This window comes from Suricata suricatta, chromosome 4 (assembly GCF_006229205.1).
Source record: "Suricata suricatta isolate VVHF042 chromosome 4, meerkat_22Aug2017_6uvM2_HiC, whole genome shotgun sequence".
In the NCBI taxonomy this organism is placed as follows: domain Eukaryota; kingdom Metazoa; phylum Chordata; class Mammalia; order Carnivora; family Herpestidae; genus Suricata; species Suricata suricatta.
Window position 1 is genome coordinate 88,138,506 of NC_043703.1, and position 12,710 is coordinate 88,151,215.

Consider the following 12,710-nt stretch of genomic DNA (forward strand, 5'->3'; position numbering starts at 1 on the left):
TCTGTTTTTGTGCCAATACCATACTGTCTTGATGATGACAACTTTGTAGTGGAGGCTAAAGTCTGGGATTGTGATGCCTCCTGTTTTGGTTTTCTTCTTCAATATTACTTTGGCTATTCAGGGTCTTTTGTGGTTCCATATGAATTTTAAGATAGTTTGTTCTAGCTTGCAGAAGAATGCTTGTGCAACTTTGATGGGGATTGCATTGAATGTGTAAATTGCTTTGGGTAATAATGACATTTTCACAATGTTTATTCTTCCAATCCATGAGCACGGAATGTTTTTCCATTTCTTTGTGTCTTTTTCAATTTCCTTCATAAGTCTTCTATAGTTTTCAGCATACAGGTGTTTTACATCTTTGGTTAGGTTTATTTCTAGGTATTTTATGGTTTTTCGTGCAATAGTGAATGGGATCAGTTTCTTGCTTTCTCTTTCTGTTGCTTCATTTTTAGTATATAAGAATGCAACTGATTTCTGTACGTTGATTTGTATCCTGCAACATTACTGAATTCACTGATCAGTTCTAGAAGGCTTCTGGTGGAGTCGATCAGGTTTTCCATGTAGAGTATCATGTCCTCTGCAAAAAGGGAAAGTTTGACTTCTTCTTTGCTGATTCTGATGCCTTTTATTTCCTTTTGTTGTCTGATTGCTGATGCTAGGACTTCCAACACTATGTTAAACAACAGTGGTGAGAGTGGACATCCCTGTCGTGTCCCTGATTTCAGGGGGAAAGCTCTCAGTTTTTCCCCATTGAGGATAACATTGGCTGTGGGCTTTTCGTAAATGACTTTTATGATGTTTAAGTAAGTTCCTTCTATCCCAACATTCTCGAGAGTTTTTATTAAAAAGGGATTTCATTTTAATATGTAACTAATCACTCTATTGGTGCCACATTTTATCAGTTTATGTGTAGAAATCTTCACTCCCATTAAGTCTTTTCACTTCCCCCATTTGTAATTGTCTTAATGGATACAGATTTTCTTTTGTTCTTCCCAGGACTTATGTTCCTATATTATTGGTATTTATATTTTTCACTGGTGATTCCTTAGCCTAATTTTTCATGTATTTTATTAGCCGTTAATTCTTTGAATATTGTGTTTTTTCTTCCTGGAATTAGATAAATATTGGACCTTGTTATTTATGTCTCTTAGCGACTTCTGTATTTTTCTTTTTATCTGTACTCTATTATGGGTAATTTCCTCTCATCTGTTTTTTTTTTCTCAGCTTACTAATTGTCTCTTCAGCTGTGTTTATTTTGTTCTTAAACTTATCTGTTGATATTGTTTTTTTTTAAATTTCAATGATTTTAGTTTAATTTCCTGAAGTTCTTTTAAAAATCTAGCTGTTTTTCTTATTACATATTCTTCTATCTCTTTTTGTAAATTCATCTATTTTTTTCTTTCTTCTTTTTTGTTTTTGTTTACTGTCAAGTTGGTTTCCATGTAACACCCAGTGCTCATCCCGACAAGTGCCCTCCTCCATGCCCATCACCCCGCTTCCCCTCCCCCATCAGCCCTCAGTTTGTTTTCAGTATTCAAGAGTCTCTCATGGTTTGCCTCCCTCCCTCTCCCCAACTATTTTCCCCCCTTGCCCTCCCCCATGATCCTCTGCTAAGCTTCTCCTGTTCCACTTATGAGTGAAAACATATGGTATCTGTCCTTCTTTGCCTGACTTTTCACTAAGCATGACACCATCGAGTTGCATCCACGTTGCTACAAATGGCAAGATTTCTTTCTTTATCATTGCCATGGAACTTCTTGATCCACTCATCAGTTATGAACATTTACGCTCTTTCCATGATTTGGCTATTGTTGAAAGTGCTGCTATGAACATTGGGGTACATGTGCCCATATGCATCAGCACTTCTATATCCCTTGGGTAGATCCCTAGCAGTGCTATTGCTGGGTCATAGGGGAGTTCTGTTGTTAATTTTTTGAGGAAACTCCACACTGTTTTTTAGAATGTGCCAGTTTACATTCCCACCAACAGTGTAGGAGGGTGCCTGTTTCTCCACACCCTCGCCAGCATCTATAGTCTCTTGATTTGTTCATTTTAGCCACTCTGACTGGTGTGAGGTGGTATCTCAGTGTGGTTTTGATTTGTATTTTTTTCCCTGATGATGAGTGATGTTGAGGATTATTTCATGTGCTTGATTGCCATCTGGATATCCTCTTTGGAGAAGTGTCTATTCATGTCTTCTGCCCATTTCTTCACTGGATTATTCCTTTTTCGGGTGTGCAGTTTGGTGAGTTCCTTGTAGATTTTGGATACTAGTCTTTTATTTGATATGCTATTTGCAACTGTCTTTTCCCATTCTGTCAGTTGCCTATCAGTTTTCTTGATTGTTTCCTTTGCAGTGCAGAAGCTTTTTATCTTGATGAGATCCCAAGAGTTCATTTTTGCTTTCACTTCCCTTGCCTTTGGGGCTATATCGAGGAGGAAATTGCTGTGGTGGAGGTCAAGGAGGTTGTTTCCTGCTTTCTCCTCTAGGGTTTTGATGGTTTCCTTTCGCACATTCAGGTCCTTCATCCATTTGAGTTCATTTTGTGTATGGTATAAGAAAGTGGTCTAGTTTCATTCTTCTGCATGTTGCTGTCCAGTTCTCCAAGAATCATCTGTTAAAGAGGCTGTCTTTTTTCCATTAGATATTCTTTCCCGATTTGTCAAAGATTAATTGGCTAATTGTGGGTCCAATTCTGGGTTCTCTATTCTATTCCATTGGTCTATGTGTCTGTTTTTGTGCCAATACCATACTATCTTGATGATGACAGCTTTGTAGTAGAGGTTAAAGTTTGGGATTGTGATGCTTCCTGTTTTGGTTTTCTTCTTCATTATTACTTCAGCTATTCAGGGTTTTTGTGGTTCCATACAAATTTTAGGATAGTTTGTTCTAGCTTTGTGAAGAATGCTGGTGCAATCTTGATTGGCATTGCATTGAATGTGGAGCTTTGGGTAATATGACATTTTAACAATGTTTATTCTTCTGATCCATGAGCATGGGATGTTTTTCTACTTTTTGTGTTTTCTTCAATTTCCTTTGTAAGCTTTCTGTAGTTTTCAGCATACAGGTCTTTTACATCTTTGGTTAGGTTTATTCCTAGGTATTTTATGGTTTTTTGTGCAGTTGTGAATGAGATCAGTTTCTTGATTTCTCTTTCTGTTGCTTTATTATTGGTATATAAAAATACAATCAATTTCTGTACACTGATTTTGTACCCTGTGACTTTGCTGGATTCATGGATCAGTTCTAGAAGGCTTCTGGTGGAGTCTCTCGGGTTGTCCATGTGGAGTATCATGTCATCTGCGAAAAGTGAAAGTTTCACTCTTCGTCTTTGCCAATTCGGATGCCTTTTATTTCCTTTTGTTGTCTGATTGCTGATGCTAGGACTTCCAGCACTATGTTAGACAATAGTGGTGAGAGTGGACATCCCTATTGTGTTCCTGATCTCAGGGGGAAAGCCCTCAGTTTTTCCCCATTGAGGAAGATATTAGCTGTGGGCTTTTCATAAATAGCTTTCATGATGTTTAAGTTCCTTTTATCCTGACTTTCTCAAGGATCTAAATTAAGAAAGGATAATGTATTTTGTGAAATGCTTTCTCTGCATCTGTCAACCGGATAATTAGGTTTTTATCTTTTCTTTTGTTAATGTGATGTATCATATTGATTGATTTGTGAATATTGAACCAGCACTATAGCCCAGGAATGAATCCCACTTGATCATGGTGGATAATTCTTTCTATATGCTGTTGAATTAGACTTGCTAGTATCTTGTTGAGTATTTTTGCATCTGTATTCATCAAAGATATTGGCCTGTAGTTCTCTTGTTTTGTTGGTTCTCTGTCCTGTTTGGGAATCAAAGTGATGCTGGCTTTGTAGAATGAGTCTGGAAGTTTTCCTTCTATTTCTAATTTTTAGAATAGCTTGAGAAGAATGGTATTAACTCTGCTTTAAATGTCTGGGAGAATTCCCCAGGGAAGCCATCTGGCCCAGGGCTCTTATTCGTTGGGAGATTTTTGATAACTAAATCAGTTTATTTGCTGGTTATGGGTCTGTTCAGGTTTTCTATCTCTTCCCATTTGAATTTTGGTGGTGCCTGTGTGTTTAGGAATTTGTCAATTTTTTCTAGGTTGTGAAGTTTGTTGGCATATAATTTGTCATAGTATTCCCTGATAATTGTTTGTATTTCTGAGGGATTGGGTGTAATAGACGCCTTTTCATTCATGTTTTTGTCTATTTGGGTGCTCTCTCTTTTCTTTCTGAGAAGCCTGGCTAGAGGTTTATCAATTTTGTTTATTTTTTCAAAAAACCAACTCTTGGTTTCATTGATTTGTTCAACTGTTCTTTTGGATTCTATATTGTTTATTTTCGCTCTGATCTGTATTATTTCTCTTCTGCTGGGTTTGGGCTGCTCTTGCTGCTCCTCTTCTAGTTCCTTTAGGTGCTCTGTTAAATTTTGTATTTGCACTTTTTCTGGATTGTTGAAATAGGCCTGGATTGCAATATACTTTCCTCTTAGGACTGCCTTTGCTGCATCCCAAAGAGTTTGCATTGTTGTATTTTAATTTTCATTTGTCTCCATATATTTTCTAATTTTTTCTCCTATTGTCTGATTGACCCAATTCTTCTTTAGTAGGATGGTCTCTAATCTCCATGTTTTTGGAAGTTTTCCAGACTTTTTCCTGTGATCGATTTAAAGAATCATAGCATTGTGATCTGAAAGTGTACATGGTATGATCTCACTTCTTTTATATTTATTGAGTTCTGCTTTATGACCCAGGGTGTGGTCTGTCTTGGAGAATGTACCATGTGTGCTCAAGAAGAACATGAATTCTCTAGCCTCAGGATGTAGAGTTCTAAATATATCTGTTAAATCCATATGTTCAGGTCCATTGTTTCCTTAGTAATTTTCTGTCTAGTTGATCTCTCCATTGCTGTAAGTGGATTATTAAAATCCCCTGCAATTAGCACATTCTTATCAATAACATGGTTTCTGTTTGTGATTTCCTGTTTTATGTATTTGGGTGTTCCCGAATTCGGTGCATAGATGTTTATAACTGTTAGCTCTTCCTGATGGATAGACCCTGTAATTATTATATAATGTCCTCTTAATCTTTTGTTACTGCCTTTACTTTAAAGTCCAATTTGTCCAATATAAGTATGGCAACTTCAGCTTTCTTTTGACTTCCAGTCGGAGGATAGATATTTCTCCTTCCCCTTCCTTTCAATCTGAAGGTGTCTTCAGGTCTAAAATGAGTCTCTTATAGACAGCACATAGATCGATTTTGGTTTTTTGTCCATTCTGCTATCTTATTTAGTTTGATTTGAGCATTTAGTGCATTTACATTCAGTGTTATTATTGAAAAATATGGGTTTAGAATCACTGTATTCTCTGTAGTGTTAATGCTTGTAGTGATGTCTCTTGTACCTTGTGTTCCTTGTAACATTTCCCTCATAGAGTCCCTCTTAAGATTTACTGTAGGGCTGCTTTATTGGTGATGAATTCCCTCAATTTTTGTTTATTGGGAAAACCTTTATTTCTCCTTCTATTCTGAATAACAGGCTTGCTGGAGAAAGGATTCTTGGCTGCATACTTTTTCTGTTCATCACATTGAAGATTTCCTGCCATTCCTTTCTGGCCTGCCAAGTTTCATTAGATAGGTCTGTAACTACTCTGATAGGTTTCTCTTTGTATGTTAGGGCCCTTTTATCCCTAGCTGCTTACAGAATTCTCTCTTTATCCTTATATTTTGCCAGTTTCACTATGATATATCATGCTGATGGCCAATTCAAGTTACGTCTGAGGGGAGTTCTCTGTGTCTCTTGGATTTCAATGTCTGTTTTCTTCCCCAGGTTTGGGAAGTTCTTGGTTATAATTTGTTCAAGTACCCCTTCAGCGCCTTTCTTTCTTTCTTCTTCTTCAGGAATTTCTGTGATATGGATTTTGTTTTGTTTGATAGTATCAGTCAGTTCTTGAATTCTCCTTTTCTGCTTCTGGGTCAATTTATCTCTTATTTTTCTTGGCTTCCTCTTTTACTATAATTGTGTCTTCTAGTTCACCTATTTTCCTCTCTGCCTCTTCAATCCGTGCAGTGGCCATCTCCAATTTATTACACACCTCTTTTATAGCATTTTAAAATCCGTCACAACTATTTTTTTTATTTTTTTAACGTTTATTTATTTTTGAGAGAGAGAGACACAAAGCGTGAGCAGGGAAGGGTCAGAAAGAGAGAGACACACACAGAATTAGAAGCAGGCTCCAGGCTCTGAGTTGTCAGCAGAGAGCCCGACACAGGGCTCGAACCCACGGACTGTGAGATCATGACCTTAGCTGAATATGGACACTTAACTGACTGAGCCACCCAGGCGCCCCATGTCACAACTACTTTTAAGGTACTTAGTCTTTGTAATAATAGTTTCTCTGATGTCTTCCATGCATTTTTCAAGCCAAGCGTTTAATTTTCTGACAGTTGTTCTAAATTCTTTCTCAGTTATGTTGCTTATATTTGTTTTGAGCCACTCTGTAGCTGTGACTTCTTCCTGGAATTTCTTTAGAGGAAGGTTTTTCCATCTCATCATTTTGGCTCTCTGTCTGTCTTTTGTCAGTTTTTTTTTAAATAATTTTTTTAAATTTTTATTTATTTTTGAGAGACAGCATGAGCAGGGGAGGGTCAGAGAGAGAGGGAGACACAGAATCCGAAGCAGGCTCCAGACTCTGAGCTAGCTGTCAGCACAGAGCCCGACGTGGGGCTCGAACCCACAATCGTGAGATCATGACCTGAGCTGAAGCCAGAGGCTTAACCGACTGAGCCACACAGGCGCCCCTTTTGTCAGTTTTCAAAGCTTGTTATGCACTCTGCACCTGTGAGTGTTGCTATATTAAAGGAGGCTCATTGACTCTCCAGGGCCTGTCTGTTCAGGAGGTGTTCTTTTAATGGTGTCCCTTAGGTCTCTTGTTGTGCCTTTGTTTATTTTATTTTCCCACTCATATTGAAATTTTGGACTCTCCACCATGTGTACTTTGGCTTGTTTCTTGAGGTAGCCCTGAAAAGGAAAACAGACAGACAAACACACAGGGAGCAAAAGCATGTAAGCACCCAGACAAGTCAAACAAGCAAACCAGAAGGGGAAAACAAAAGGGGCGGGAGGGTGAACAAAAACAACAAAAGACAAAGGGCAGTTAAAAGCATAAAACCAGAAATCCCAGCTACAAATAAAGACCAGGGAGGAGGCAGTGTGCTTGGAAGAGCATATACAAAGAGAGAAGTGAGAGGGGTGGGGAGGAAGTGAAATTGAACAGTGAACAGGCAGAGAGACTAAAAGGCTTAATTCAGAGAGAGAGAAAGAGGAGAATGTGGTAAGAGGCGAGAAAAAAAAATGAAGATAATGTTACCCAAAGAAACTATATAGTTTGTTCATTACAGAGAGAGAGAGAGAGAAAGGAGGGTAGCTTCAAGAGAATGGATTAAGTCTGACTACTTAGGCAAATCAATGTCCCATGTGCCCAGATAAGAATGAGATAGGGGAATATATCTAAATAGCAAGAATTGATCTAATCACGGCAATGCATCAATGTTGGTCTTGTTCTGGGCTCTGGGGGGAAAAAAGCTCTCCAACGCGGATGGGCATGGTTTGATGTAGGCAGATCTCACTTCCACTATGGTTCCTCCCCCCCCAACCCCCCCCCCCCAGCTGCTCTCTGAGGCCCCAACTTGATGGTTGTAGGGAGAAAAATGGCAGTGCCCCAGTTCCTTCTCGAACCAAGCATTGGAACACACTCTTTTGAATCTGATCTCCCTTTGCCACGGGCATAGCCAAGGTGGGCCGAGTTGTATTTCCCAAGTGTTGCCTTGTTTCCAGATCTTAGTCTGCTCACTTTAATGATACTGTCTGAAATGTACTCCTGCAGGCCGGGGAGCTTCCTAGCTGGGGATTGAGTAGGGGTGCTCTTTCTCCTGGTGCTGCCTGGGACCTGGGCGCCTAGCCCAAGGAAAGCACCAAAGGTACAGGAAAAAAATCTGTAACCCTGTGGTTACAGGTGGGATGATAGGATCCCTATCCCTGCTGGGGCCGAGGTTTTTCTCTTCTCCAGAGACAGTTTATAGCAGTTTCAGCTGCTCTTTCTCTTCCCCTTGTCTCTTTGCCACTCTCCGTGGAGGGGCTCCCTCCCTTCCAGGCCTTCAGGTCCCAGCCCATTTTTATCTTCCTCCTTTCGCAATCATGCACCCATGAAGCTGTCTTAGTGGACTCAATCTCTTTTCCTCCCAGACTCTTGCGGTTCCCCGTCTTACGGCTTCAGGCCTTCCTGGTTTTAGAGATGCCTGCGGGCAAAAAAAGTACGGAGCCCTCTACTTCTCTGCCATCTTGCTGAGATCTCTTAAACACATCTGTTTTTAAGTTTCTATTTGATAGTGCTATAATATGAAGTTCTGGGGCTCTAATTTTGTGTTCCTTGACTCCCATTAAGTTTAGGTTATTTTTCAAAAATGTTTTTTATTTGTTTTTGAGAGACAGAGAGATAGTGCGAGCAGGGGAGGGTCAGAGAGAGAGACAGTGCGAGCATGGGAGGGTCAGAGAGAGAGGGAGATACAGAATCTGAAGCAGGCTCTAGGCTCTGAGCTAGCTGTCAGCACAGAGCCCGACGTGGGGCTCGAACCCACGAACCACAAGATCATGACCTGAGCTGAAGTCGGTTGCTTAACCGACCGAGCCACCCAGGCATCCCATAGGTTATTTCTTAATATGCTTTTGAAATTTAGATTGGGAGCTTCTTTTCAACAGGTCTTTGTCTGAGATTTAGTTCTGTATGTGGGTTGAGAGTATATCCCTTCAGAGAATTTGTGTGTTTTTTCTACCAAGTGTTCTAGATTGTATAACCAGCCTAGAACCAGATTTTATTTAGATTTCTTATTTTGATATTAAGAATTCCCAAGAAAGACTTTTAATTGTTACTGTTTTCCTGTGCCTAGTAATGGTTGACAAGCTGATTTACTTTAGTTTGACCTTTTCACTAATGGTATAGCTCTCTAGTGAGAGAGCTAGTGCTTTATGTGGAGGTCTTAGTTCTCATGCTCGTGTTGCAGACATCTCTATGTCCTCATCTTCTGTTTCTAGGTTAAAACATAAGACCTTAGGCTAATGAGACAGAGAAATCCCAACCATATATACTATAACATTAGTTCATAGTCTTACTGCTCTGATTTCTCTTACATAGTAAAGAGATGCTTCTTACATTTTATTCAGTATGTCTATGTGTTTTCTGTTGAGAGGACTTTCAGATTATGTAGGTTCCATACTGCCAGAAATTATAGTCTGTTTGCTTGTTTATGGACTATGCACTTCTTGAAGACAAGCCAGCGCCCACCTACTTCATCCTAGCTTCCTCAACACTGTGCGTGGTACATATTAGACACTTAATAAATGTTTGTGGAATGAAATTCTGTTCATCACAAATTTATTAGTAATAGTGAAAAACTAAAAATGAACCTAAATGTCTAATAATAGAGGAGTACTTAAATAAATGATTGTATTTACCTAAAAGAAAATGGCTATTGCTCTAAAATACTTTTCAGCCTGAAAAGAGTGATTTGGAAGATGTGTTATAGGACTGAAAAATATTAAAGATTAAGTGTAAATAAGAAAACTCAGGATTCAGTTTGAATTTATAGTATGGCAATTTAAAATACACATTGTAAAAAATACTGAATAGTGAACACTAAAATGCTAATAGTAGCTTTTTATGGAGTGGTGAATTGAGGGTCCCTTTTTATCCAAACTTCCTACAATATAGTTTTATAAAGAGAATATTAAAAAGAAAAAAATGCATATAACCGGCCTTGCCAGTTTTTAGATTTAAATACACTGAAAAGTTGCTAAAACATGAAATTTTCAGAATTAGTTTTATTATTAAAACATTTACAGACTGTTATATGAAAACACAGAAAAAGATCTTTCTGATACTCAGCGACATCTTGCTAAGAAAAAATATGAACTACAGCTTACTCAGGAGAAAATTATGTGCTTGGATGAAAAAATTGGTGAGTTTTCCCCTTTACATATATATAAAATATATATTTTTTAAGTCTGGTAGAAAATGTTTTCTTCTCTTCAGTTATAACAGATAAACTTAGAAATAGGCCTGTAAATTAAAAGTCTATGAATAAAAACTAATGAAAAATATGTATTTCTTTGATAGTAAAAGTTTCCCCTTATATTTAGGACCGTAAATACTTAGACAGGGCATCATATTTTTTTCAATGAAAAACAAAGCTGTGACACTTTGTAACTTTACACCTTGTACCATGTGGCTTGTCCATAGCTGTTGTAATGAAACATGGTGCCTATCTGTATATTACTGGGCGGAAAATATATGTATATTAGATATTATTGGCTATATTTATTTTATCATTTGGGTTCATAGAGAAAAACTGTTCTTATAAAGTATCCTATTTATGTTTCTTACCAGGGATCTATATGAAAATATGGTCATTAACTTAAACTCCTTCGAACTGTAAAGTAAAATTTTGGTCAGGACTGTAAAAAAGCTCATTAAAAACAGGGAATGTATTTTCTTGAGAGCTAGAGAAGAGAGAGCATGCCAGTGGGGGAGAAGGGGAGAAGGAGAGGGTGAGGGAGGGAGGGAGGGAGGGAGAGAGAGAGAGAGAGAGAGAGAGAGAAAGAGAGAATCTTAAGCAGGCTCCACATCCAGCATGGAGCAGTAGTTGAATCTTGATCCAAATCAGAACCTAAATCAAGAGTCAGATATGTGATCAATTCAGCCACCTGGGTGCCCCCAAACAGGTAATATATATATTTAAAAATTTTAAATGTTTATTATTTATTTTTGAGAGAGAGACAGAGTACAACCAGAGAGAGGGACAGAGAGAGAGGGAGACACAGAATCTGAAGCAGGCTCCAGACTCTGAGCTATCAGCACAGAGCCAAATGTGGGGCTCAAACTCATGAACCATGAGATCATGATCTGAGCCAGTCAGACGCTTAACCAACTAAGCCACCCAGGTGCCCTGTAAGCAGGCAATATTTTTAAGTTTTTTTTTTTTTTTGTAGTTCAAAAATGTCTGGCATAAAAAATTAGATTAGTAGAGGTGCTTTTTATTGAGATAGGAAATGTTACAAGAGAACTATACAAAAGAACTCATTTTTGGATAGTTTAAGTCTAAGTAAAAATGTAAGGTAACCCGTTAAGTAGATAAGTTTTTATCTCAGAAGAGAAATCTAAACTAGAGATATACATTTGGGACACATCAGCATATAAATGATATTTTGAAACCATGAAATTACCTAGGGAAAATATAGAGAATGAGGAGAAGAGGATCCAGGACTGAGTAAGAAGAAACCAAAGAAGTAGGAAGAAAACCCAGAAGTGAGTGTTATTTGGGGAGGCAAGAGAGCAAAATATTTTTAAAAGGAGAGTATAAACAATTGTCAGATACATTTGAGAAGCAAAATAAGATGAGAATGAAAAACTATTGATTGGATTTGGCACACTGGAGGTTTTGGTCACAGTGACAAATTGTGAATGGACTATTGGATGTGGAAGATGGAGTAGGTTGAGGAATGACTGGGAAATGAGGAAATAGGGACAGGAGAGAATAGAAGTCTCTTAAAGCTTATGTATTAACAGAAGCAGAAAAATGGTGTAGGAGCTTGAGTGGGACATGAAGTTGAGAATTTTTTTTAAAGCTAGGAGATACTAGAGCTGTTATTGCCAGTGGGAATGGACTCAAATGTCAGAACACCGAAAGCATGCCGTTTGCCCTAATGACAGTTCTCTCTGGAAAAGGGACATGATGGATTCTCAAGTACTATGTAGATCAACCTCTTGGTATACGGTGTTACCTCTCTTAGCACTGCACTGGATGTCTATTGGCAAGGATTTACACAGAGGTCTAGCAGAGCTTCCCTTGTAGAGTTCTCGACAATGGTTTCCAAACTCGGTGTGTGTCAGGATCACCTCTAGTGCTAATAAACATCACTGGAGCTAGGCTCCTTGCAGTAAGATATGGCCAAGGCTTTTGTATCATAATTAATTTCCTCAAGTGGTTCTCAAACTGTTATACATTAAAATCACTTGGGAGGGGTACTTGTTAAAGCAAAAATTGCTCTGCCCACTCAGAATTCCTGGTGTAGGTCTGGTGTGGGACCTAAGAAGTTATATTTCTGACAAGTTCCCAGATGATGCCAATGGGGGTGGGTGAGAAACCACAACTTGGAAACTATTACTGTTCAGTCAGGTCTTCAATATTGACATTGGTTTGCTAGTGTTATCACAAATCAAATCATACTTCCTGGGATTTTTTTTTTCCCTCTGGGAATTCTTATTAACCTACCTTAGAAAAATCAGAATATCAGGAGACATTTGACTCTGAAAATGACCTAATTTAATATTTATTAAGAACTTGTAGTTACCAACTTATATACAACAGTGATCCTACACTAGAAGGAGGGAGGGGGAAATTACAGGGAGAAAAGTCACAATTTGTTTTCCTATTCCACTCATTTTGTCCATTCACCCTCTCCTCCCCCACCACACATGTAAATCTACTTTGAGAATTTGTGATATAGAGCATTCCTTTACTGTTCTAATTTAAATGTATTAATTGTGCTTTTACAGTTATGTGTTATTGAGAATTTCATGATTCATCTGAGAATTTCACGATTCATCTTAGTTTTTAATCACTAACAAAATCCA

The 12,710-nt window shown here is 38.3% G+C and overlaps 1 protein-coding gene across 5 annotated transcripts in view; it reads left to right on the plus strand.

Annotated features, from left to right (window-relative positions):
- TSGA10 (testis specific 10) overlaps window positions 1-12,710 on the plus strand; it is a 151,245-nt gene that overhangs the window by 59,128 nt on the left and 79,407 nt on the right. For all 5 annotated transcript variants that reach the window (XM_029937176.1, XM_029937178.1, XM_029937175.1 and 2 more), the window contains one exon: window positions 9,920-10,035. In XM_029937176.1, the coding sequence (XP_029793036.1) occupies window positions 9,920-10,035 (116 nt within the window). The remainder of the gene's footprint in view (window positions 1-9,919; window positions 10,036-12,710) is intronic.